The 27,821-nt window shown below is 40.3% G+C and overlaps 1 protein-coding gene across 5 annotated transcripts in view; it reads left to right on the top strand.

The window, feature by feature from the left end:
- The window catches only part of FNDC3B (fibronectin type III domain containing 3B), a 350,641-nt gene that overhangs the window by 297,435 nt on the left and 25,385 nt on the right, over window positions 1-27,821 (top strand). For all 5 annotated transcript variants that reach the window (XM_061194472.1, XM_061194468.1, XM_061194471.1 and 2 more), the window contains 7 exons: window positions 1,612-1,730; window positions 3,650-3,755; window positions 4,654-4,826; window positions 7,039-7,152; window positions 7,472-7,621; window positions 13,340-13,620; window positions 25,724-25,936. In XM_061194472.1, the coding sequence (XP_061050455.1) occupies window positions 1,612-1,730; window positions 3,650-3,755; window positions 4,654-4,826; window positions 7,039-7,152; window positions 7,472-7,621; window positions 13,340-13,620; window positions 25,724-25,936 (1,156 nt within the window). The remainder of the gene's footprint in view (window positions 1-1,611; window positions 1,731-3,649; window positions 3,756-4,653; window positions 4,827-7,038; window positions 7,153-7,471; window positions 7,622-13,339; window positions 13,621-25,723; window positions 25,937-27,821) is intronic.

Genomic DNA, 27,821 nt, shown 5'->3' with positions numbered 1-27,821 from the left:
TCATTGCTAGTCACACGAGGTGAATTAAAGTGGGACAGTGTTAGAGATGAGATTCCCTTTATAGTGTCCTTTAAAACATTCTTAGATCTTCTTTCTGATAAAATTTATTAGGCTTTAATAGAAAAAAGTATAGTCATCCGAACTTTAAAAATGACACCCATCTCACCACTCTAATAATCCCTGTAGCTTAAATTTTTTTTAAAAAAGTGATGCATATGGGAAAAAAGGAAAGAGTTAACAGCAACTTTTACAAACAAGCAATGCAGGTGTGTGGCTTGCTTTTTATTCTGTGCCACGAGAGCCACCTGGAGTGTTTTGTTTTTCATGTCAGTTGGGCCCTATTTTAAGCTTGAAAAACATGAAAATGCTTTGAGATGGGCACAGCTGTTCTTAACATAAAATCACATTCTATGCTAAAAATCTGACCTAGGAGAGAAGTCACGGATGTGCAGTGGCTCATCGTGAAAACCTAAATATATTTTGAATTTTTGTGGCTCTCTTGACCACTGGTGACAGATCAAAAGTAGATGCCATCTGTACTTAAAAGTTAACAACTTTGCCAGTTTGTGACATTAACGATTAATTGAATCTCCTCGGTAGTCCTTGTTCCCAGTTGTCTTTTCAGTGCAGGTTGTTTGATCGGTAATGTCAGGATGACTGTCTTTAATATTCCCCCTTGTCATATGGCCCTAGTGCATGTGGCTTCATTGTAAGTCTGACCTAATAAGCAGCTGAGGGCATTTGTGGAAGTTAGTAACTATCATGGAACAGAGTAAAAGTATTTTCCCTAAAACAACTGCATGGAGTAAAAGCCTCCTTTAAAATAGTCTGCTGGAAACATTGTGTTAGTGGGAACAAAACAGAGGAGGATAAACATCCCCGATTTGTGGGGCAGGCAGGCAGTCAGTCGAAGCATCCCCAGTGCTCTTCACCTGGTGGCATCAGCTTCACCCAGGGCCCTCCAGTGGCTCTGCTTGCTTGCTTTATTCCCGAGAAGTGGTCAGATAACCTGGGCCACACTGAGTGTTTTCGTTTTTAATGTCACTCCCTCAGGTGTTTTTGTCTTTTAAGTGGGCCTCCATGGAGACGGCAGGCCTTTACCCAAAGGACTCGGTCTATATGGGGATTATCACTCACTGTGACCTCCAGGCAGATAAGAGCCGGGAGAAACTCTTCATTGGTGCCCTGGTCTGACCAGGAACCTTGTGGCCGAGCAGCCTTCCCCCTGCCCAGCTGGCCTCAGGGGCTTCTCACACCATTACCACTTCCTAGCGTGCTCAACACCGTCCGCTGTCTCCTGCTGCGGGGCAAACTACAGATTTCGTGTGCTTTCCAGCATCCCAACCTCACAGTCAGCAAATGTAATCATGGTGATATTAAGTAGCCTAGCCAGCAGTACTAAGTATTAAAAATGACTCCATGTTATTTTAGTATTTAACTTCGTAAAGGAGATGGAAAGAGAGCACTGTGGCTGTTTAGGAAAAAAAAAAAAAAAGAATAGGAGATGCTGGTTTTCATGGAAACCACTTAGAGCTGTTTCTTATCAGGAGTGGTTGGTACTGTTACGTTTTTACAAAAGGCAGAATCTCATACTCGGGTCTTGTTTTGCAGCGAGTCAGTGGGAAGTGGCCTACAGTGGGTCGGCTACAGAGCACACGTTCACCCACTTGAAACCAGGCGCTTTGTACAAACTCCGAGCATGCTGCATAAGTACTGGTGGACACAGTCAGGTTGGTTTTGTTTCAGTATAAAAGTAAACATCTTTGGTCACACTCAGACAACCTGTCTATAACATCAGAATAAACTGCTGTTTAAAAATGTATCTTGGTAATGCAGCCTGCCATGGTATCACATCATGAATTTAGAGTTTTCCAAATTGTGCTTTAGTGGGTATAAAAAGATAGGCCCAAATGATTCTCACCTGAATTGTGCTGCTTTCCAAGTACATCCCTCACTTAATTTCTCAGAAGACTTTGGCATGATCACCTGACAGTTGAAAATTGAGGGTGGTCTGCAATTTGCATTAGCCAATAAATAAGGGGGTGAACCTCAGCTATTGCAATGATAGAAAAGCGTAGCATTTAGAGCAGAAAAGATATGGCCTCCAGCACAGCTTTGCTCTTACCACATCTGGCAGTTTTGTGAAAATGAGAGACACACCTTCCTTGAGATACTTTACTGCCATCTGCTGGAAAATTATTGTAAAAGCCACATAAATCTATGATGACTGAGCTGAAAGGCACCTCCTGTGATTATGCAGTGCCCAACCTACACATCTGTAGGCAGCAGCAGTTCTCTTGCTGTCTCCTTTTTTTTTTTAAATTGAAGTATAATTGACTTACAGTATTACATAAGTTTCAGGTCCACAACATAGTGACAATATTTTTATACATCACAAAAGGATCACCACCATTGGCTACAATTTATATGACCTTAGACCAACCATTCAACACGTCAGGAAACTTGGTTTCAACCTCACAGTGTTCTCATAGGCTCAAAACAACGTAACAAGTACACATGAAGTGCTCTAGAAATGAGATGTCAATAGTTATTATCTAAATGATGTTAAGTTAACATTCAAAAAGTGAGTGAGAGGCAATATGGTAAAAGATGTTTCCATTGTAGAGATATTTAACATTGTGGTTTTGAAACAATTAGTATTGAGAGAGAGCGCGCGCGCAGTGGTGGCTTATAACCCTGTTACCCTGTACTGGGTTGACTTTTCAAGAGAACGCCTGCCATTAGGTGCCGAATTTTGCCACTCAGCCCACCTCTGACGTCGTTTTATGTTTATTTTCTTTTCCCCCCAAGGATAGTGGTACTGTGATGTCTAGACTGTCCATATAGACAGACTTCAGAGGTAAAAAAAAAAAAGGTCCACCTAGACGACGTTTATGCAGTGCCTCCCAGGGTGGGGATGTCCACATCAAAGCTACAGATGATCAGCGAGTTCCTCTTACATGCGAGGTGCTGCACAAGGCTACACAGAAGCGGCAGTGCTCCTTGAATGCTTAAGTACATCTCCTCTGCACCTCGTCTCCTCAGGAAGGAGGCTGAATTTGGTTGAGCTGCGTAGGTCTACCATGTTCCTCCTGTCTCAAAAAGGGGTCAGCTTCCATACCACCAGCCTTATGCAACCAGATCCTGCAAAAAAGAAGGCCTGCTGATTTTAGTATTAACAGAACCTGCTGGTTAATGTCAGACTCAGTTGATTAATATTGACTTTATTTGCTTTTCTGCTCTGTATGTGGATGGTTGGCCATTTATGGCACCATTTAAAAACTTCATCCAGCTGTTGTTTTGTGTTCTCTTCTGTCCTCATGAAGGGTCTCTAATTTTTGTTTAAAGGAAAATAACCGTGTGCTTAGGATACACAACACTCAGAAAGTCAGCCTACAAATCTGACATCAGAAATAATTATTTTTACCAGTGCTGTATGCGGTATATGTCCATACTTAAAACAAACACATACACACACACACACCACACACACAGAGATGAAGATCTTATTGCATAAAAAGTGTAAACATTCAATGTGTAACCCTCTTTGGTAGCATTTGCAGGTATGGGGTGGAATTTGCTTGGTATATAGAGCTCTAATAAATTCAAAGTAACTAAGAGATGATTCTCTCCTGTATTTCTCCTGCAGTGTTCTGAAAGTCTCCCTGTTCGCACACTAAGCATTGCACCAGGTCAGTGTCGCCCACCGAGGGTTTTGGGTAGACCAAAGCACAAAGAAGTCCACTTAGAGTGGGGTGAGTGAACACATCTTCACGTTGCCAATTTGGACAAGTGGAGATTGAGTTTAAGACTTAATGCTTTGTAATCAAGTTCCAGGTCTTCCTTCTGAAAACCATATTTGTTTCTATTGAAAATGCCCATATTCTGTTCAATGTACATGGGCTTGGGTTTGTATTCTCCCCGCGTTGTCACTCACCCTCCTATTCCTGATGGTGCCACACGTGCTGTTCATCCTCTACCCTCAGAGGGCACTTTTCTAGAAGATGTTTCAGAGCAGCCAGTCTTTTCAGGAATTTTTCAGCTTTATTCATAAAATAAAAGTTGTGCTCAATTTAGAGGTTAAACCAAGAAATAGTTCATCAGGTAACATCTAATTCCTCCTCATCTTTGCTGCCTTGTTATGTGTGGGTCCTGGTGTTTTACTGTATCGACTCAAACTGTATTAGCATTTCCTGTCGGGTCAACAATTTACAAGCATGTAAAACTGCAAATATAAACCTGCAAAATGCTGTCAGACTATTGTTCCCCATCACTTATGCCTAAAATAAAATATTGTGCCAGTTTTGGGTCCTCTAACTTGCTTTAAGGTGTCCTTTGGTTTCAAGTTAAGGAGAAGATTTTCTCCCCTCTATTTCTTGCTTTTACCTGGCATTAGAATAGAAAGGAATTGCCTAAAAGTTCTAGGTTTTGGAATTTTGTTAATATCATTAAACGTACTTGCTTTGGAAAGTATGGGTAACATCATTCAGAAACTTTCTTCTGTATATCTTCTTTTTGGAATGGGGTTCTTTTGTAAATATCGAGGACAGGCCACCTACATGATATTTTGCAAACCTTGTGGAAAGTGAGGTGTGATAGGGTCAACTGGAAACACAAAAGTGTTCTGATATGAAAAACGTTCTCCTTTCCCAGATGTTCCTGCCTCTGAAAGTGGCTGTGAGGTCTCGGAGTACAGCGTGGAGATGACGGAACCTGAGGATGTAGCTTCGGAGGTGTACCACGGGCCCGAGCTTGAGTGCACCGTTGGCAACCTGCTTCCCGGAACCATGTATCGCTTCAGGGTGAGAGCTCTGAATGATGGAGGGGTGAGTACACGCTTATACACAGTAACGGAAATGTAGGGTCCCGGCACTTCCGTTTCTACCCTCCTAAAATCCTTAGCAGTATCTGTCCAACCTTGACAACCATTAAAGAAGTGTATGTAAAATCTAATTTCTGAAGATATACTGTTTTGATTTCATGTAGACCCAACACTGGAAATTTTGTTTCTTTTGTCCTCATATCATTCTATTAAGATAGAGTTCAAGGTTAATAACAACATCACCCTTTAGATGCTTTTGGTAGTTTTTAAAATAATTTCCTATTTTCTCATCGACTGTATAAATCAGTTATGGGAAACTAGGACTACATAATATTTCTTTATCATATTGTCTAAATTACCCAGCAATGTCTTAGGTCAGTTTTTAAAACTGGACTGGGGTAGAGGCTAGGGAGGCCAGTATATTTTTTTTTCGTTTATTTCAAGTGAAAACTGTAGAACTCTCTGGTCCTTCTTACTACTCCATCTGAAGTTGTCGAGGTGGGCTGTTAGAGATTGGAAGAGTATGTCTATATTATATCCACAAAGGTGATTGGTTTTTGTTTTTTTTAATTGCAGAGTGATATGGATTGGGGGGCAATTCATAATGAGAGTGAAGTGACCCAGAAACTACAGGGCTTTTTGGTGTGTCAAAGATGGGCAGAAACGTAAAAGAAGGTAGAAGGGTGTGGGTAGAGCAAACCACTGCTAAAGCCCCACAGAGTGCCAGTGGTGTGTATAGATGCACTCCATGCAGATAAATAGATGTAATTAATTGATGAGATTTTTACAAGTAAGAAAGCCCACTGACAGTGACAAGAAGTTGACAATGACTCTTCTAGTTCTCGGTGGTCCTGTTCACGCCTTTCCGAAGCAAAGTATGTTTGTCTTTAGTCTGTTTCGTGTTAGCCACGCTGACTATGAAAACATTTGGTCTGAAGTATGATCACAAACCTTTAACAGGAGCTGGATTTCTTCTAATTGCCCATTAGGAAGGAATTTCAGATACAGGTATTTAAATTAAAACACACACACACACACACACACACACACACACAAAACTAGACAATAAAAATGTATTGGTGAGAAGATAAGAAAGCCTATGCACCCAAACTTTTATAAGTAAAAAGAGGATGGATGGTGATGATCACTGATGCTGCAGAAGAAATCCTATTTTACTGTTGATCTGGTGCTTCTCCCCATCAATTTTCCAGAGGATTTGTGCCATGATAAAGATAAATGTGCAACTGGGCTGACTTGAGTTTTACTTTCTCTCTCCTTTCACTAGTTTATCATATAAAGGAAGTATCTTCAGCCTTGTTTTTAAATTCTGTTGTATTGGAAGTTAACCATTTATTTGACTCATAATCACCTTCTGTGGTCCACTTCAGAGAGCTTCTCCCCCACCCCCAGTATATTTGCAGGTTATATTGTTAGAAAATGTGAGAGGTTTTTGGGGGTTTTTTTTAATCTTTTTTTTCCGTTTTGAAAAACATAGTCACATACTTCATTAACCTGAAAATTACTTTACTCTTTGCCCCAACTCATTGAAGTATCACATATCCCACTGTTAACATGGTGGTGATGGTTCTCTCGACGTGTTTTAAATCTGTAGCAGTGGTTGGCTCTGAGCAGTGTGGTCACTGATGGTGGTGGAGGAGAGGAGTGCAGTGTAAACCTTAAAATAGTTGAGGTGGTGGGAGACATGCTGAGAAAACATTAACAGGACCATTGGTTTTCAAAATGGAAAATACCAGTAACTAGAAGAAATACTCAAAATTTGATAACCAACAATTCCACGAAGATTTTTATGCATTAAAAATTAAACTGCAGTGTGCATCTGACTTAGTTTTCTTTGAAGCCTTCTGAGAAATTAAAGCAGAATGCTGTGATGTAGCAAAAGTCAGCATTTTTTGTTTCTTAGGTCACAGCAAAAATGTTTAGTAAACCAACTTTCTAATCCTTTTGAATAAAAAAAAAAAAATATATATATATATATATATATATATATAAAATAGACATTTACTACTTAGGGAATGTATGTTAGAAGAAAACCTACATATTCAACTGAAAGTGAACACCATTAGGTAATACTTTTAATCAGTTGTATTGATGATGGCATTCGCCTAGCCCTTGTTTGGTTATAAGCTTGTGTTGTGTGCACACGCGCGCGCACACACACACACCCCTACAAGCACGCATGTGTCTTTCTCTTTCAGTATGGTCCCTATTCTGATGTCTCAGAAATTACCACTGCCGCAGGGCCTCCTGGACAGTGCAAAGCACCTTGTATCTCTTTTACGCCTGATGGATGTGTCCTAGTGAGTTGGGAGGTAAGTCAGGCACGTGTTCTGCATCAGTTTGTTTCTTCTACTTTATCTGCCCCCCAGTGCAAGTTATGAGGGACCCACAAAGCTTAAGTTCACATATAGGTTTTACACAGTCATCTGCCTTGGCGCTTGCCAAGAGTTAGGGAAATTTTACCACTGGTCAGAATTGAGAGGATATTGAGTATCTTTTTCATGCTTTTCTTTTCACGTATTTGAAATATCCTAAGGCATGTTGCTCCCTTTCTCGGTTTCGTTAATTGAACACAAACATCATAGGATTTTCTTCTCAGTGAAATTAACCACTTAAATTTCTGTTTTCCAGAGTCCTGAAAGCTCTGGTGCTGATATCTCAGAGTACAGGTTGGAGTGGGGAGAAGATGAAGAATCCTTAGAACTCATTTATCATGGGACAGACGCCGGCTTTGAAATGAGGGATCTGTTGCCTGCTGCGCAGTATTGCTGTAGGTTACAGGTAGGCTGACACCGTCCGGACATTTCTCACAAATACTGGTGTTCCATGATAGACTCTTTGGGAAACTTACTCAGAGGCTCGTGATGGAGGCCATCAGGAGGGGCGATATGGAAAAAAAGAGTTCTTTTAAATAAAAATAAATGTAATTGTTTTGGTATTTTACAGTTAATTTTTGCTTCTCTAAGAGGTCCTAAAAAGTAGGAACAAAACCAGAATCATCTCCACTGTACTTCTCACCACGCTTGCATCTTGCTTGCTGGTTAATTCACTGAATAAAGGACCGAGTCCAAGGCAAAGGTGGCACAGCTCCTTAGGGAAGATGCCTTCTGTCTGAATTTTCTGAGATGCACATTTCGGTGGGAAAGCCACTTAGACAAAAGGCAAAAAACATTTAAAACTTCCCATTCCAGATGTTAAATGGAGCCAAAAACAAACACTAGAGTAGTTAGAACCAGTCTGCATTCAATCGTTAGGACCCACCTCCCACTTCCCAGTGACCATTAACAAGGCTGGTTTATCTGTAAGCTTACGCTTGGGTGTCCAAATAGAATAACATGAAGAATAATTGGCTCCTAGCCTAACCCCGAAGAGTGACAATAGTCATGGGTTTACTTTCATTTTATTGACTTGGGTAAATATTTTTTTTTCCTTTGAAAAACCATATTGTCCTGAGAAAACAGGGTTCTTTGTTCATTTCTTTCCATTTGTTCAGTAACATTTCTTGAGTACCACTTTGTGCCAGAATCAAAGGATGATCCCGATGATCAAAAGGAGAGATACAAAGATTAATCAGTTGTGGTTCTTGACCTTGAAGAATTCTTTCTTCATACATGTTTAGATAAATAGATAAAGAAGCAAAGATGCCAGATTTAGGTTTCCACCTGATTTAAGTCATGGATCATATTGCTTATTACAAGCCCATCTACTCTCAGTGTCTCTGACCTCGGGCCTCTTTGGAGAAAATATTCCCTTCTTAAGTTAACTTTCCAGATCAACTGAAGCTGTTCTGTTGAATTCTGAAGTCTGTTTTGTCATAAACATTTCTGGCTAAACTCTTTCATTATACACACCTTCCTTCTAGAATGGAGGGCCTGGGATGTAATTAACCATTCATCAGTGAGTCAGGGTCATAGCACGTTATCTGACCTTTATAACAGCGATGCTGAGTCATTGGGAAGAGGTTAAATTATGTGCTACACTCCTGTTTTCGGAACAAGGCAGCATATAAATAAAAACTGTCTGCCATCACAGGAAACAACTTCAATCTGCTTTACGAGTTTTGGTGTCTCTTTAAAATGTTCTACTTCCTTTTCTTCCTTTCGGGGTATATGTTGTCACTTAGCGTTAACTTCCCAAAACTGCATTTTAAAAGATACATTGGTAAGAATAGAGCCTGCATAATAATCTTGCCTCCCTGTCAACAATAGTAAATATTTTCAAGTGTCTATACTTAATTGTCATAAAATGAGTCAGACCCTATGAAGGGGATAGCACTTTCAAGGCCATTGCTATGCTAAAGAAGTATTGCCAGGAAAGGGGTCTCCCCAACCTCTATTGATTTCTTGATACCTATAGACCAAATCTGAATTATTTTCATTTGACATTACTACAAAGTCAGGTTAAAGATGAATATTCTTTTTTTTTTTTTTTTTTAATTTATTTATTGGGCTGTATTGGGTCTTCATTTCTGTGCGAGGGCTTCCTCTAGTTGCGGCAAGTGGGGGCCACTCTTCATCGTGGTGCGCGGGCCTCTCACTATCGCGGGCTCTCTTGTTGCGGAGCACAGGCTTCAGACGCGCAGGCTCAGTAATTGTGGCACATGGACTTAGTTGCTCCGCGGCATGTGGGATCTTCCCAGACCAGGGCTCGAACCCCATGTCCCCTACATTAGCAGGCAGATTCTCAACCACTGCGCCACCAGGGAAGCCCAAAGATGAATATTCTTTTGACTATTTGGTGCCTTAAAAATTAAATCACTGTGATACCTATACTGTGTTTTATAAAAATTGGGTGGAACATTTCTTGTTTGAATATTTTAATTACCATGTACCCAAGTAATTCTATTCACATGAAGCATATTGTATATTATAGACATACTCTTATATTTTAGTAAGATTTTTTTGAATTGTTTCCTTTGTAAACTGGTAATATAATAAGTGGTATAACTCGAGAAAGCATTTTCCATAGAACAAAGCTAGGCAGGATCCTGGAATAGAGAAAAAACATTATCGGAAATTGGTAAGATTTGACTCTAACTACATAAGGTCTGTACGTCGTTAATACCGTTGTACCAATGTTAATCTCCTGGTTTTGATCATTGTTTTATACTTATGTAAGGTATTAATATTAGGGGAAGCAAGGTGAGAGATTATATGGAAATTTCTCTGCACTATTTTTGCAACTTTTCTGTAAGTCTAAAATTAGTTCAAAATAAAGTATTTCATTGTTGTTTTGTTTTAAGAAAATTGGTTTAGGAAAATTTAGGAAAATTGCTATTGCTATTTTGTTCTTGATTTTTCCAGGGAGAAGGAGGGAAGTGAAGCACTGACAGCTGGCCTGATATACTCTGCCAGGATTTGACATGTTAACAAATTTAATCTTTACAATAACTCTGTGAATTATATGTTACTATCCCCATTCTACATCTGAGGAAACAGAGATGTTAATTTGCCTAAGATCACACAGTTAGTAAATAATGGAATCCAGATGTGAACAAAGCTCCAACTCTAAAAGCCATGTTCTTTTCCTTCTGTTACATGGTGATTAAAGCCTTAGTTGATATGAAAGTTGGCTCCACAGTGTCTTACTTTTCTGCCCCTGTGATAAATTTGTATCCAAAAATAAAATCTCTAAATACATACAGTAAGTCCCCTACATACGAAACTTCAAGTTGCTAACTTTCAAAGTTGCAAACGTGCGTTCGCATGTCCAGTCACGTAAGTTCACATGAAATTGCAGCTTGCCCTCCGTCTCCTGTTGCTGACGATCCTTCAGCTCTACCATCTCCCACCTCCTCTCCCTCCTCCAGTCAGTAACTCCTCTTGCCTGTTCACTCGATGCCAGCCCCTGTATGCCAGCTGTTGTACTGTACTACTGTACTTTTCAAGGTACTGTACTGTAAGATTAAAAATGTTTTCTTTATTTTTTGTGTTTGTTTGTTTTCTATGTAGTATTTGTGTGAAAAGTATTATAAACCTATTACAGTACAGTACTATATAGCCAATTGTGTTAGTTGGGTGCCTAGGCTAACTTTGTTGGACTTACGAACAAATTGGACTTATGAACGCACTCTCGGAACAGAACTCATTCATATGTAGGGGACTTACTGTACTCTTAATTTGTGACATAAAAATTTTACCAGAAAGAAAGTTGGTGTTGTCATGAAATAGGACTTGATGTAAAAAAATATTACAGAAAGGTTTCAAAAGTGATTTGATAGCAAATGAATGCTCTTAGCTTGCTTCTTTGAAATTAACTGATACACAGGCATTATAGTGAACCTTTGATTTAAGAGATCAGACTACTTTCCTTTTGTATTATAATTTGTCCTCATCAGCTCTCCCATGAAGTAAACGAGATTTTAGAGTACTTCACCTTCATTTTTTTGTAAGGAGGTTGCCAATTTTTTTTTTTTTTTTTTGGCTGCGTTGGGTCTTTGTTGCTGCGCGTGGGGCGAGCAGGGGCTACTCTTCATTGTGGTGCAGTGGCTTCTCTTGTTGCGGAGCTTGGGCTCTAGGCGCGTGGGCTTCAGTAGTTGTGGCACGTGGGCTCAGTAGTTGTGGCTCGCGGGCTTTAGAGCACAGGCTCAGTAGTTGTGGCTCACAGACTTAGTTGCTCCACGGCATGTGGGATCTTCCCGGACCAGGGATCGAACCTGTGTCCCCTTCATTGGCAGGCGGGTTCTTAACCACTGCGTCACCAGGGAAGTCCCCAAATGTTCTTATAAGGAAAAAAATATTGTTAATAACATTTATTGAGCACACACTCTGTGTCAGGTACTGTTCTAGTTGCCAGGGCTACAGCAGTGAACCCGAGAGCCTTGCCCTTGTGGAACTTACATTCTAATCAAGGGAGTAATTAAATGAAATATATACTATTCTGGTGACAAATGCTATGATGAAAATAAAAGCAGAGAAGGGAAATAAGAAATGAGGGTCATGGGAGTTGGGGTACGGGTGACTATAAGTTTTAATATGGTGTTCAAAGAGGTCTCCCTGAAAAGGCAACACTCGAGAGAAGCCTGAGAAGACGATTGAATGGGCTGTGTAGATGTCTGGGAGAAAGCTGTGTGGACAGAAGGGGCAGCAAGTTGCAAAGGCCCTGAGATGAGAGCAAATTTAGCGTCCCTGTGGAACAGCAAGGAGGCCAGTGTAGCTGGAACAGAGGGAGTGAGAAGGAGGGTAGTAGAGGATGAAGGCAGAGTGGTCCTGGGTTCTTTGGGAAGGTGGTGGCGGTGAGCAGATTAGATAGGGTCTTATAGGCAGTTGTGAGGACTTCAGAGGTTATTATGTATCCGGTGAGAGGCCGTTGAAGGGACAGTGAATACAGACTGTGGGGCAAGGGCTGACACAGGTACCAGTTAGGAGGTCATTACAGCAACCAGATACGAAAGAGTGTAGTTGGACTAGGTTGGGAAAGGATGTGCTGATGCTTTGGGCAGGGGTATGAGAGGAAGAAAGATGTCCAGCAGTGACTCAGAGATATGACTTGAACAGCCTGAAGGATGGGGAAAACCACAGGAGGTACAGTGGGGTTTTTGACGAACAGGGATGGGGTGGAGTCTTAGAGCTGTACAGACACTTAGGTTTGAGATGCCTATTTGACATTTAAGTGGAACTATTCAGTAGGCAGTTGAATACACTAGCCTCGCATTCAGGGCAGAGGTCTGAGCTACACAAATAAATTTGGGAGTAGGCTATAAATGGCATTATATTTCCCTGCGACAAGATGAGATGTCCAAGAGTTTAAGCAGAGATGACAAAGTGGTGTGCAAGGCCCAAGGCCTGGTGCCCTCCAGTGCTGAAAGATCCCGGTAATGAGTAGCAGCCAGGAGAGGTGATTGAGAAGCAGCGGCAGCAGCAAAATAGAAACAAGAAGACGGTCCCAGAGACCGAGTGAGTGAGGATTTGAAAGCGGTGAATGATCAGGTGTCAGCGGTGACGCTCAGGCAAAGTCAGATGAGGGCTGAGCGTTGACTTCAGATATGAATTTAGCATTCACATGGAAAACAGTAGGTATCTTTTCTAAAATTCCTATAGCTCTTCCAGAGCAGCACTTGAGTTAAAAATCAGATTACTGAATTTTGGTCCCAGCTTGGCATCTAAATCTGGGGCCTGAGTACTTAATTTGACTTTGAGTTCCCTCCTCTTTGAAAGGCAGATAAGAATACCTGCCATATATTATCTACCTCAGATGGTTATTGTGAAGATTGCATAAGACAATACATAAACTGAAGTGGGCTATGCAAATATAAAGTGTTATTTTAAAACTATTTTTCCTAAGAAACGGTGATGGCGATGTTCTCTCTTATTAGCAGAGAAGATGTGATTGGTATTTTTTAGAAAGTGGTATTAACATGAACATTGTGGAGGATTTATTTCTACCTACATTTCTAGCAGTAATCGTATGTTACTTTAGATTTATTTAACGCCTAATGTGGAGGCATTAGAATGTGCTCATGGGGTAATGTGGACTTTGTCTCGCTATTCTGTTTTTTAGGCCGTTAATCAAGCTGGAGCAGGACCGTACAGTGAGCTTGTCCTTTGCCAGACACCAGCATCTGCCCCTGATCCTGTCTCCACTCTGTGTGTCCTGGAGGAGGAGACCCTCAATGCCTATCCTGATCCGCCTTCTGTGTGCCTTGTACTGAACTGGGAAGAACCGTGCAATAATGGATCTGAAATCCTTGCTTATAATATTGATCTTGGAGACACTAGCATCACCGTGGGCAATACCACCACCCACGTTATGAAAGATCTCCTTCCGGAAACCACCTACCGGTGAGTGCAGGAAAGTTGAAATAAAGCTGCATGGACACCTCAGCACTTGGGGCTACAGACCCTTCAGGTCCTAAAGGCCAAATGGGTGAATTCCAGTCACTCTTAATATATTTGAGTACTAAATGCTAATATAGCTTAAAAACTTGTACTGCTTTTTACTTTGTGAGTCGGTTATAAATTGATACAAATCCTAACCCTTGAGGGGGAATTTCACCTACCATTTCAAATCAATTCCTCCTTGTTGGTTTTTTTTTTTTTTTAATAAATTTATTTATTTATTTATTTATTTATTTTTGGCTGTGTTGGGTCTTCGTTTCTGTGCGAGGGCTTTCTCTAGTTGCGGCGAGCGGGGGCCACTCTTCATCACGGTGCGCGTGCCTCCCACTATTGCGGCCTCTCTTATTGTGGAGCACAGGCTCCAGACGCGCAGGCTCAGTAGTTGTGGCTCACGGGCCCAGTTGCTCCGCGGCATGTGGGATCTTCCCAGACCAGGGCTCGAACCCGTGTCCCCTGCATTGGCAGGCGGATTCTCAACCACTGCACCACCAGGGAAGCCCCTTGTTGGTTTTTTGATAAACTACTTTTCTTCGTGTTTTTACTGTGACTCATCACGCTATGGACACCCTCTGTCCCCAGCATGTACTTGGTCTACCTCTGAAGCAGGGCTCTGCCATTCTTCTGATCCCCCAAAGCAGACACACTGTTACAGAGCATTTGTGATGGAGCTTTTACTCAGGATTTCACGAGAGGCCAGAGAAAAGACGTTATATCACACTCCACCCAGCAAAACTCAGTTAGCACTTGCATTCTTTCTTTTCCCCAGAGTTCCTGTCAGGGAGCCAGCACCTTACCTTCCTCTTCTCACACACCTTTTTCTCAACATAGCCTCTTAAGATTTCAAGTCATTTAACTCTGTCCCCAGGGTGCCATAGCTGGGGGACCAAAACAGAAGTTTAGGATTAGTGTTAGAGGAGTGCAGGGACCATCTGCTTAGTCCAGTGCCCTTTGTCTGATTAAACAGCTTCTCAAGGAGGTGAAGTAGAGCACAGATTCAGAGACAGGTCCTTAGCTGTGTCTTTGGGCAAGTTACTTAACCTCTCAGTGTCCCAGCTGCTTCCACAGGGTGAGGAGAACAAGATTACGTACCTCAAAAGCATGTTGTAAGGAGTAAGCAAACAAATATTAAATGCTTGCATAGAGCCCAGCAGTACATAGCAAGCGCACAGTAAACATGTATTGTAATTTTGATCATCACCAAGATCTTCACCCTGGAAAACTAGTTCTTCTTGGGGTAGGACAGGGGGCATGAAGGGCAGGCAGGTAAACTTGCTGCTAGAAAAGGGTTTATCATTTCACTTATTTTTTTTCTGCAGTGTTTTCTAATGTTATAATCTAATAGACTACCTTTTTTTATCCCCAGAAACTGAAGAAGGAAACCAGCTTAACAGCTGTAAGATACAAAAGTTCCATCCTGCCTAAGCATGTTATTTCTACTTTCCCTCTCTTACGTAGTCTTTTGTGAATGATGCATATAAATGTATTCATTTTGCTTTTCAAAACAGTGACAGTTTTTTGTTTAGTCTTTCCTTCTTTTAAGAAATCTCTGGGGCGCAGTACTTATGCACTGAGGGTCTATGAAATAGTGATAAACACTATCCTTGCCCTCAGAGCACTCAGGGAGTTGGGGGACACTTAACAGCAACCTAAGATAGCAGATGTTTGTGACCTCCCAGGCTGAAAATAACACTGTTCAGAGTCCTGTTGGCATTTCAAAGAGGAAGACCCAGGGTTCAGAATGATCAGGATGGTTTGAAGTGGGAATCAAGTTAGAAACTGAATAAAGGCTGTATGACTTAATATAGATGAAGAGGCAGGCCAAGGGCATTTTTTCATTTTTAGCATTGTAGCCAGTCTCAGAAAACCAGCCACCACCTTTGATTGCTAACCAAATACTGACTGACCATTGTGTCCAGAGCACTCTAATCAGGTGCTGAGGAAATCCAGAGGTGAATTAAACCCAGAACTTGACCTCAGGGACATTCCCCAGTGATGATGCTGTAAGGAGACCTGACCATGAGGTGTATCTCTGGGGGAGAATGACCAAGTGAATGTCATCCCCTAGCTGTTTCTAAGAGACTGCATGTCCAGAACATTGCCTGACTTGGATTCCTCAGGCCAGAAAACCTATGAAGAAGCCAGTGGCTCAGGGCTCACTGAAAGGTCTTTTGTCCAATGTGATCCACCCCATGTCTACGCAGACTGGACTCAGATCCTCAGGTCAGTCCTCTGAACATTCGGGTCAGAAATCACAAAAGGGCTTTTAGGGCAAGGTGTCAACCTGAGAATTTTGCTTTTTCCTGCCATTATGCATACCTTAAAGGTGGCTTAAATGATTATAAAACTTTACGGGTTTTAGAAGGTTGATATTGGAGGAACGCTGATGTTTATTAGTCAACATATAGTTGAATGACTTCAAGAAAGAAATCTAGAGGTCAAAAGCTCAAATGAAGGAACTGACGTAGGAGATCTTTGCTTATTGATGAAATGCCAGTTACAGTGGAAATTATCAAGAATATCTTCCACATAAGTGGTTGATTAAAGACATGTTAAAAAGTACCTCAGAGATTAATTCTGTTTTGGAGAAGATGAAATGGTTTAGTAATGTACAGAGCTTAGATTTGGATAGTGAAACCTCAAGAATCTATTTTAAAAGCATTTAATGGATGTAGCATAAATAATTCATTTCAGTATTAATATGCAAGGCTAACTATATTGAGCTGAACGTGGAAAGTCACATTGGGAGGATGTCACCTCTTAACCTTACAGGGTAGCTTGGAAGACACCATTTTAGACAGATTGCGTGAAAAATGTACAGCTTTAGAAAAGACAGATCTTTGGCCCTAAGTCATATTGTGTTCTTGGCAAAAAAAAAAAAAAAAAAAAGATTTAGCCAGAGTATTTGCTGGCCAATCAGTAAATAAATTGGATGTTTCATATTTAAGGTCATCTTTGTCCAACTTAAGGAATTTTATTTCTATAGTACCTAATTGGATTCTCTATAGTAGAACTCCAGTCAACCCATAGTCTTGTTCTTTTATGTTTCAAAAACACAATTGCAGTAATTGTGGTGAAATACAAAATGAGTATTTCAGGGAACTAAGGGTATAATTTTAGTCCAATCAACTTTTACCTCACCTTTTTTTGTCCCATAAATTGGTTAAAATATAAGTGAACAGATCATGATGTTCTAGATAAAAATGTGGAATGAAACATTTTAAGCGGCAATGGGGCTTGTTTCTTTTGGGTTTTTGTTGTTGTTGTTGTTGTTTTTAACCTTTAGCAGTTACACATTGTTCTCACACGGAGTTTATTCTTTCTCTGTCTTGCTGGGACAGAAATGTGCACCTCTCCAGCAAACTTACTGACACAAAAATGGATCCATCCCTTCTCCACTGGTGCTTGCCAAACTATCCACTGGCTCGCTGACACCCTGTATAGAATTTGGTTGGAATTACAATGATATTTTTAAAGACATTACTTTTAAGCTTAGAACTGAGTTTGTGTTTTGGTTTGCAGAGAAAAAAATGTTATTAAAAACAGAGACGTAGCTTTCCTTTGCATGCTTCCTGCCACAGGGAGCCATAGACTTTGTGAGCTGAGACAAGATTGCCTGGTGTCACCCCCTCCCAGCACACTGGCGTGCGCATCTCCAGTGATGGAGCAGTGCTTTCAGCTTCTACTCGCCAGGCAGTGCATTCCAGTCGTGGACAACTCTATTTCTACAGAGTTTCCCTTATATTTTGTCAAAACCTCTCTATAGCTGGAATCTACTCAGTTGATTCAGGGCTGTCCCCTAGAGCAGTGATATTCAAAGCATGGTTCCTGGGCCAGCAGCATCAGCATCACCTAGAAACTTATTAAAATGCAATGTATCAGGCCCTACTGGAGGCCTGCAAATCAGAAACCCTCGGGGTGGGGCCCAGCACTCCGCGCTTTAATTAGCCCTGCAGGAAATTCTGAAGCATGTTAAAAGTTTGAGAACTCTGCCCTAGAGCAATGATTCTGGAATGCTAATGTATTTAGGAATCACCTGGAGAGGTTTTGCAAAATACAGAAGTCTGAGCCCCACTCCTAGTGCCTAGACATCATTGTCTTATTATTTCAGCTGTCTCCTACTTAACCATCTTCACTTCATTCAGATCTGTCTTCACTGGCATGGGTTTTCTATAACCCCCTCAATCCTCTTCATCGGGTGATTTCTGTTTCTTGATGGCCTCTTTAATGAGTAGTGCCCTGACCTCCAGTAACGGTCTGGCTGGCTCAGAGCAGAGCAAGACTGTCACCTTCCTTGTTCTCCATATTGAGCAGTTAGTAAGGTTGCCTAAGATTACTTTTTTTGGCAACTTCATTATATGTCTGACTCATATTGAGCTGTCAAATAACTAAAACTTAAGGTAGATTTGTTTGCTGTGCTGTTTTTGCTAGGTAAAATGGGGATGAAAATAACATTTGTTGAGTCCTTAGTATATGTCAAGCACTACATAAACCTGTCAAGAAGTGAATCATAAATAATTTCATTCTAACAAGATGAAGTGGGCTTTATAAAGAGACAAGTTCTAAGTAGTTCAAAAGTAGTGGACTGGAGTCAGACAGCCTTGACATCAATCCTGAGTCTCTCACTTGGTGCCTCCGTGACCTCTGGCAAGCTATTTAGGCTCTCTGTACCTCAGTTTTCTGATCTGTAAAATGGGGATAATTACATAATAGGGTTGTCATGTTTTAGACTTCAGGCACCTTGTGTGGGACCTGACACCTGGTAAGTAAGCACTCAATAAATTATCTGTTGCTAATGCCTGGTAGGGTGGGGAAGAAAGGAGCTGGCAGGTGGGTTATGACCAGATTACAGGTAGAAATGTGTGTGGGAATCTGGCATTATCCTTTAAGCCACAGGAGACATTTAAGGTTTCTTTCCTGTCAAGACAGGGCACGAAGAAAAGCAAGTCTAAGTGCCTGGAGACGGAATGTGGCACTGGTCTCTGAGGAGCTGTCAGAAGTAGCTTGGTTGAGGGGAGGGATAACTCTGAGCTAGCTAAGGTTACCCTTCCAGGGAGCCTTCTCCGAGTAACTTTACTCTGAACACGTCTTTTCCCCTAAAGAGGTTTCCTGTATTTAAGCTACTATTTATTATTTCCTCAGAAGTTATCTGAAGATGATACTACTCCTTCATATTTTTCTCTTCTTAATTGGATGATTAGGTAGATTGGTGGGGTAAAAAGCCCATCTTTTGCTTCTTAGGCCTCTCTTACCCCAACTCTTCATGGAGGAAGGGGGGGCTGTCCTCACTGTCCCCTCACTCGAGGCATCCCGAGTACTGGGACGGCTAATTGTGATTGAGAAGTCACCTTCCCCAGTTTTCAAAGTCATTCTTCTTTTAGCATACGTAGTGTCATTTGAGAGAGAGAGTGTGTAAAGTGCATTATGTTAGGCTATGATCTTCTGAAGCAGTAATGTATTTGGCATCTAAAATTAGAAGATATTTTAATAGTGGATTTTCAATCAAAATTTATAAAGAATATACTTCTTAATTTATTTAATCAGTATTATCAGTGTATTGATGGATATTGCAGACTTCTAGATACTTAAAGAGATTTTTCACATTAGTCCGGCCAAGGTAGAGCTTCTCAGAGTTAAGTCACTTCCCTGAATTGGAAAGCAAAATTCCATTTCCCTTGTACTTTGCAGAGCTGAAGAATTCAGAAAATGATATACATTGCATGTTTAAAAAAAAAAAAATGCAGACCCTATCTAAATGTCAAGATTAACATGTTACTTCAGTTAAAGAGAAAATGTCTCAAGTTTGGGTTTGGGATAGACTAATTTAATAAAACTTGAAAATCATTTTTTTCTGAGGGGAATTTTTAGAATTGTTCCTCAGGTTAGTGTTTGTTGTTGGGTTTTTTTTTAATCAGTCCTGGGTGAGCTCTCACTGGGATTAGGAAATTATTTTCACACACTGCATTTTTCATCCCAAGACAAAAGAAATATTAACTACCTTAGTCCTTGTTCAGTTTTCTGAGCCTCCTAGACTAAGAGTTCTTAATATTTTTAGAAGACATGGCCTCATTTGATCAGTTCCTCAGTTCTATTTCAGTTTTGAGTGCTACTTTATCATTAAAACTGATTAACATTAGTTCAGTACATCAGCTACATGGAAAAATGTTTTCCATGCATTTTTACTGAAACACATTTTGTTATTTGAATAAATTGAAGCAAGTATTTTAAAACCATGGCAGTTCATTCCAAGGCCAAAAGTTGTTTTAATAATGTGAAAATAAATTTGACTGTTCTAAATGTCTGTTTCATTGGCAAAAGGCAGTTGTTGAACTGAAAGTGTGGTTTGAGTTAAAATTATCTTTTGGTTGTATTAGAAGCTGCGTTTGGCTCAAGTTATGCTTGGAGGGAATGGTGTGTCAGAATGCACGAAGACTTTGAGCCTAGAAAGACCAGGTTCACACCCAGATCTGACCTATATCCGCTGTGAAGATTAGTGCAAATGACTGAACCTAGCCGGCCTCAGTTCCTGCACTTGTGAAATAGAGTAATTCCTTCCTCATGGGGTTGGGGTAGAAATTAGAGACAGTATCAAATCTAGACTTCAGCATCTAGTAGCCACTGTATCAGTTAGATGGAGTTATTTAACCTGAGTTTAACTGCAGTTTCCTCATCTCTAAAAGCAAGAGAAGGGACTTCCCTGGCAGTCCAGTGGTTAGGGCTCCGCACTTCCACTGCAGGGGGCATAGGATCAATCCCTGGTTGGGGAACTAAGATCCCAAGAGGCACGTGGTGTGGCCTAGATAGATAGATAGATAGATAGATAGATAGATAGATAGATAGATAGATAGATAGATGATAGATTAGATAGATAGATAGATAGATAGATAGATAGATAGATGATAGATAGATTAGATAGATAGATAGATAGATACAAGAGAAAACACTTATCTCACCACATCCACGGGTCCAGAGGGCCGACTGAACTGTGCCATTTTATGTATGGGACTTGAGCATCCATGGATTTTAGTGTCCACAGGAGTCCTGGGAACAATCCTCTGCAGGTACTGAGGGACAACTGGACTAGTTCCTACTCCATAGCATAGTCCCTTGAACAGAGCAAGTTCTCAGTGCTGTTTGCTGCAGTGGTTATTAACATTTTCATCTGTTTCTAAGCTGTTATCTCACCTTCTGAGAAGGCAGTCCTTTTAGCTATTGCTGGGTCCTTGGCCATAATTTAGAGGAGGGAAAAACATAGATCGTATCAGCAAATTCCTCAAGTAATAAAGTGAAGTGGTGGTAGTAATACAACTAAAACGAAGATATACGTTTGTGTGCCCAGTACAGTGCCCCTCCTATAGATGCCCAACACGTTTTCTTCACTGCTCTAGGGAGGAATACGGTCTTAAAAGAAGTCATAAAAATAGTAACTCTATAAAGTAGCACTTTAAAGTTCACCAAAGTGCTTTTAGCCACCTTGAATCCTTTTCTGATTGTATGGCAAAGTATAAAATATTAAAAATAGAAAGTACTTCCCATATTCCTTATCTTAATTAAGTAATCCTATTTGTAAATGCAGCGAAGATATGACTACCCGATTTCATAGAGGAGGAAACTGTTACTTAAAGGTGTTAGATACTTTCCCCAGGGTCACCAAAGTGATGAGCAGAGTAGCCAGAAAGGCTTCACTGCTAAAGAGAGTTAAAATGCTACCATGATATTCTTGTTCTTGGTGTGTGTACGTGTGTGTTTATGTGTATGTATGTATGGCTAACGTTCGATATGCCTACCAAATACTTCCCAGTTAAAAGGTCAGAGAACCCTAGAGCTACAGATATTAGGAACCTAGTACCTATCAAAATACTGGGGAGGCCTTGTGAAGAAAATGAATTTACAAAAGAAAGTAAATATTAAATCTACATTTCTTTCTGCATCTTGATACTTGTGTATTATAAACTATTTCTAATTCTTATAAATGATTCAGATCTCTTATAATTTTTTGTCTTGAGCAGAACAACAATCTGAAGCAACCCATTACCTCCCTTCCTTTTACTTATTAATGTAGCTAAGGGCCGTTGAGGCTGCATGGAGCAAAACAGTAGATCACCTTGAATACAGGTGAGCTTGGCTCTGGAGGAATATGGGCAAGCAGATGGAAGGAAGCATCTTGGCCTCTGGGCTCTAGGAATACCTCTGCCCAGAATAAAGGGAAGGAATGGCAGTCTGGACAGTGGAAAGACATTGATATAAACCTTGTAGGTGAGGAAATTTGTACACCATTGAAAAAAGACTGAGACTTAAAGTCTGGCTTAATTCCCTTTTCCTGAGTAGGGAAAAAAGGTAGTAATTTCTACCACAATGATGACCACCTTTTTAAAAAGATTTTTCCTCTCCAGTTGCAGAAAAATTTCTTACTTTTCAAATCATAGGGAAAAAACTCTTAATACCATACAGCTGTTTTACAAGACTCATGCTGGGAAGCAAAGAAGAGTTTATTGTAGTCTTTCAATGCTATGTTGAGAGACTGACATTGCATTATCTACAAGAGACCTGATGTAGCCCTAGTTTAATAGAATCTGGGAAGAGTTAGGCTCTTTGTAATGGAACTTCTGCTGTACTTTATCAGCGATAAGTGTTTGCTACATTCCAAACTGTGAGGCAGATATTCATCCAGTTTTGGGTGATTATGAATAGAGCTGGTATAAACGTGTATGTGCAGGTTTTCGTGTGAACGTAAACTTTAATTCCTCTAGAGTAAAGTCCAAGAAGTGTGATTGCTGGGTCATATGATAAATGTATGTTAAAGTTTATAAGAAACTTTGTAAGCAAATTGTTTTCCAATGTAACTATACCATTTTGCATTCTCACCAGCAAAATAGGAGAGTTTCAGTTGTTCCTTATACTTGCCAGAATGGTATTAATAAGCATTTTTTATTTTGGCCATTTTAATAGGGATATGGTATTACCCCATTGTAGTTTTAATTTGCATTTTCCTAGTGGCTAATGATGTTAAACATCTTTTTGTGTGCGTATTTGCCATGTGTATACCCTCTTTGGTGGAATGTTTGTTCCAGTCTTTTGCCCATTTTTTTATTAGTTGGGTGGTTTTGTGTTGTTTTGCTGCTGAGTTTTGAAAGGTCTTAGATGCGTTCTGGATACATTCTTTTCACATCATATCTAAAAATTCTTTAATTCTAGGTAAGAAATATTTCCTCCTGTTTTCTTCTTAAGAGTTTTATATTTTACATTCTACACTTAGATCTGTGATCCATGAGTTAACTTTTGAATAAGATCTGAGGTTTAGATTGAGATTTATTTTTCCTTTTGATATCCAGTTGTTCCAATACCACTTAGAAGACAGTTCTTTCTTCGTTGAATTAATTCTGCACATTTTTGAAAATCAGTTGGCCATATATGTGTTGGTTCTGTTGGTCTTTGTGTCTGTCTGATACCACACTATCTTGATTACTTTATAGTAAGCTTTATAGTAAGTTCTAAATCAGATAGTGTGATTCTTCCAACTTTATTCTTATTTTTCAGATTTGTGTTAGCAATTTTAGTTCCTTTGTCTTGCCACGTAACTTTTAGAATCAACTTATCTATATCTACTAAGAAGAATCCTGCTGGAATTTTATTAGAATTGCATTGTATCTATAGATCCAATTTTGGAAGAATTGACATTTTTTCTCTGTAGAGTCTTGCAATTCATGATCACAGTATATCTCTCACTATTTAGGTGGTCTTCAATAGTCTCAGCAGTGTCTTGCAGTATATTTCTTTATTTCCTATCTCTGTGCCTTTTCCAGCCCCCCCCTCCCCCCCGCCCCCCCCCCCCCCCCACTGGCCGGGACTGGTACCTGACGTTAAATAGGAGTGGTAAGAGTAGACATCCTTGCTTTGTTCTGATCTTTCATTTAGTCTTTCACCATTAAGTGTAATGTTAGCTGCAGGTATTTCTATAGATGCCCCTTTTGGGTTGAGAAATTTCCCTTCTATCCCTAATTTGCTGGGAATTTTTATTATGAATATATGTTGGATTTCATTAGATGCTTTTTCTGTATCAATGAGTATGATCATGTGGTTTTTCTTCTTTAGGCTGTTAATATGATGGAACTGGCTAAGGATTGGAGAATGAGACAGTGTAGAAAAGAAAAAAAAAAAAAAAAGAGGAATGGGGGAATTTTCCCCCATTCACTCTGACCATTCAGAGACTCTTTGCTTTCTTTTGAGCCAGGCAGCTCTCTGCCCATGCAAATGTCTGTTCCTGGATTTCAGGCTGCGTTGAGTCTAATCCAGTGAGTAATGAAGGGGAAAAATGGTAAATTCACTGCTGGTTTGGTGATAGTTCAAATTCTTCCCCAAATCCTTCAGCTACTATTTCCTTTTTGGACTTCTTACATAGCTGCTCTGTTTATTTTGTCCAGGTTTAATAGCTGCATTCAGTGGGAGAGACAGGGTGGAGTGTGCTTACTCCACCTCACCTGGAATTAATCTATTGTTTATTTTTTCTTCTTAACAACTTACAGATGTGTCATTAGATTGACTTGCTGAACTATGTAATTTTAAATTTGAAGAATTAAGGTTAATTTGAGGTCATATGATGGATTAAGGTATTGTAATACCTAAATGATATTTTCTATTTAGATACAAGCAATAATTGCTGTGAGAAGTACATAAAACTAAATTATAAGAATATTTTAAACTGATCTGTTTCTTGAGAATTTCTCTTTGACTGTATTTTTTATTATCCTGTGTTTTGAAAGACTGTTTAAAACTCTAATCAAGTTTAAATGTTGAAATTTTTAGAACTAGTGACACCACACTGCACATTCAGCCCAATAAGATGCCTATGTACCTAGCAAGGGATCTGGGTGAAAGTTTCGACTAGAGGCCTAGTAATGAGGCATGAAGAGATGGAGGAGAGGCAGACCTGGGGAAGATCTTAAGTGGATGAAGCTGTGGAATGCTGCGGTTATTGAGAGGACTGTCCATATTGTACAGAAGAAGAGAGGAAGAGCAGAGGGTGGGGTGGGAGCTAGTGTGAGACCTTTGGTCCAAGAAGCAGAGGAGAAAGGCCTCTGCAGGGGCCTGCAGGCCACTCAGTTCCAGGAGGAAACAAGCTTCAATAACATGCAGTCACTGCGGGAAGGAGTGTTGAGGATGAAGGTGGAGCAGTGCCATCAATGTGTTGTGTGATGACCTTGGAGAACTTTTTCAATCAACTAATAAGGAAGTAGAGGAACAAGAAAAATAGGAATGATAATAGGAAATTTTTTCTATATACATTTTAACTGTTTGATTTTCAGTTCCTAGACCATGAGAGCAGTGTTAGTATGTCTTTATTACCCATAACACTGCACATAGTAAACATCCAGTTAAGATAATTGCACATCTGAATGACACTCTGTTACCAGCAGTGCCTGCACACATAGCACTGGTTAAGGACTAGCGGAGGTTGATGGGTGAGGCTGGAGAAAGGGGAGGAAAATGTGCTGTTGAAGAGCTGTTATCCTTTGTTTTGAACTTTGAAGGAGACTTTCTTGTTCTCCTATTTCATTTATTCTTTATAGCTCACTTCCAAAATTGACTTTGAGGCAGCTGAAGGGTGGCTAGAACAAAATATGAAAGTCTTTAGTATGTCTTCCCTTTTCTGCCATTCTTTCTTTCTTTCTTTTTCTTTCTTTCTTTTTCTTTCTTTCTCTTTCTTTCTTTCTTTCTTTCTTTCTTTCTTTCTTTCTTTCTTTCTTTCTCTCTCTTTCTCTCTCTTTCTCTCTCTCTCTCTCTCTTTCTTTCTTTCTTTCTTATTAAAGAACTAAGGGATATCTTGCTAATGTGGTTTTTTGGGGCTATTTTTTGGAATGGAGAGGATAACCTGTCTTCCGACCTGCCCATTTCTCTATTTGTCTTGAATTATTTTTAACTTGTTTTCCTTTATTCCATGACACTGCTTATAGGGGCAAGTAAGAAATACACCACACAATGTTTATTTCAAATGAGGAATCACTGCTTCTTAAACCAACAATCTTTGTGATTTTTTTTTTCCTTTTTCCAGGATCAGAATTCAGGCCATAAATGAAATTGGAGCTGGACCATTTAGTCAGTTCATTAAAGCAAAAACTCGGCCGTTACCACCGTTGCCTCCTAGGCTCGAATGTGCCGCTGCCGGGCCCCAGAGCCTGAAGCTGAAATGGGGAGACGGTAACGCCAGGACGCACGCGGCTGATGGCACGGTGTACACACTGCAGCTGGAGGACAGAAACAAGAGGTGAGGGCCTGAGGCTTCATCCAAAAATTCGATGGCTTTGGGTTGTGGGATGGGATCTTCCTTGTTCATTTGTCCTCTGAAGCACTCTTCCTCCTTGTTGAAAGACTCCCTAGGTATTTGGGTCCTGCATTTTATACCCAAAGTTGCACCCTCCATTCTCCATTTGGAATTTTCTAAATTAACATTCTAGTGATCCTGATTTCCCTACATGTGATAATATATGTGTTTTTTTCTTTCATAAAGCCAGAAAATGGAGAGAAATTATCCAAAAAGAAAATGGTCGAATTCAAGTCCATGCTGTTTAATAGTGTTATATTAGTCACGAGTGCAGAGGGAAATAAGACTCAGGAAAAGATGTTAACCTCTTTAAATATTCAGTAACCATCCGGACAAACATGTTTACCAGTCTGAAATAGCTGTGGTGATGTACAGATGGGGATTGTGCTCTGTAACTATGGGCAATGCAATATAATATCAAATTAAGTAGAGCAAATAGGAGATTCTTTATAAAACTCCATGCTCAGGAACACTCTTGGCTACAGAAATCAAATACAGCCTTTCACATAGTATTTATTGAATCTAACTTTATTTCCTCTGAAAATGGCCGATCAGAAGATGGGCAGCTGAACTGTATTTAGGAATAATTCAGATGCGTAGCAAAAGTTAATGACAGAAAGTTCTGTTACCAAAAGTTCAAATGAGAGAATCGGCTGAAGGAGGTAGGAGATGACCATAAAACCAGGACAGCCTGATGGAGTAGACATACTGCCCCTTCCTGTGCATACCTGCCAAGGCACAAACCGGTATATGTGGAAGTACTTCTGTTATTTCCCCTTAATGCATCATAGTATCCTGCTCTTTTATATGGGGACCTGGTTCTCATTAGCACAGAGACCCCTGTCCAACCTCTACCTCTGCTCTGTACTCGAGTACTCGGATTCATGTGAGCTCAGTGGAGTCCTGCTGTGTGGAAGGCACTGTTTGAGGTGGGCCCTCGGGGACACCAAGCTCAAGAACGAAAGCAAGGCCCTGCTTCCCCCTCCAGAAGCATAATATCAACCTACAGATAGTCATAGAACACTAGTGCCGTTGGAGAAAAGCGCTCTGGGAGTTTGAAGGGGGCAGACATAGGGAACAAAGTGCAGAGACTGGTTGGTTGCAAAGATCAGGAACAGCTTTTTGAAACAGATAACATTTGAACTTGACATTGGAGGACCTGGAAAACACAGTAGTTTGACTTAGAAGAAAAAAGTGATCGTCCTTTTGGAAATGAGTCCTAGTGTAGAAAGGACAGAGAAGGTAAGGCTTCTTTTGGGGAGGTTCATTAGAGATTAAATTCATACTCATTCACAGACAAGACCATTTATCTTACTGTGCTGTGTGCTTTTGGATGCATTTTTCACGGACTCATTATTTTACTGGTAGGAGACTCCTTGACCTTACTGGCAAGAACAGGAATTATGGACTAACAGAAATCATGATAAATATATAAAGCTATAAAATTTGGGGAAATTTGTACATGAGTCTCTTTTTTCCTGGGCTTTTGGCTTACATTGTTGGCAGGGAGATCCTTCCTTAGAAAATACCTTCTAGTTGTACTGTTTAGAAAAAATGAATCCCAGGAACATTTTTGAAGCTGGTGGCAGAATTGGGATCAGAGCCAGCACCTCCTGACTTCCCCATGCAGCTGCCTCTAATATTACCTCCAAGAATATGGGAAGAATGACAGCTCTGCACCAAACCTGCCATCCCCAACGTGCTGCAGTCCTGCCCTCTGCAGGGCAGCCACCTGAGGTGCCTTGTACAGAGAACTGAACAGATGCTTAGAACAAAATCTCCATGAGCAAATAAGAATGCTGGTCCAAATAAGAATGCTGTGTGAGAC

This window comes from Eubalaena glacialis, chromosome 6 (assembly GCF_028564815.1).
Source record: "Eubalaena glacialis isolate mEubGla1 chromosome 6, mEubGla1.1.hap2.+ XY, whole genome shotgun sequence".
Lineage (NCBI taxonomy): Eukaryota > Metazoa > Chordata > Mammalia > Artiodactyla > Balaenidae > Eubalaena > Eubalaena glacialis.
Note: the sequence above shows the minus strand (reverse complement) of the source record. Positions and strands in the feature narration are given on the sequence as shown.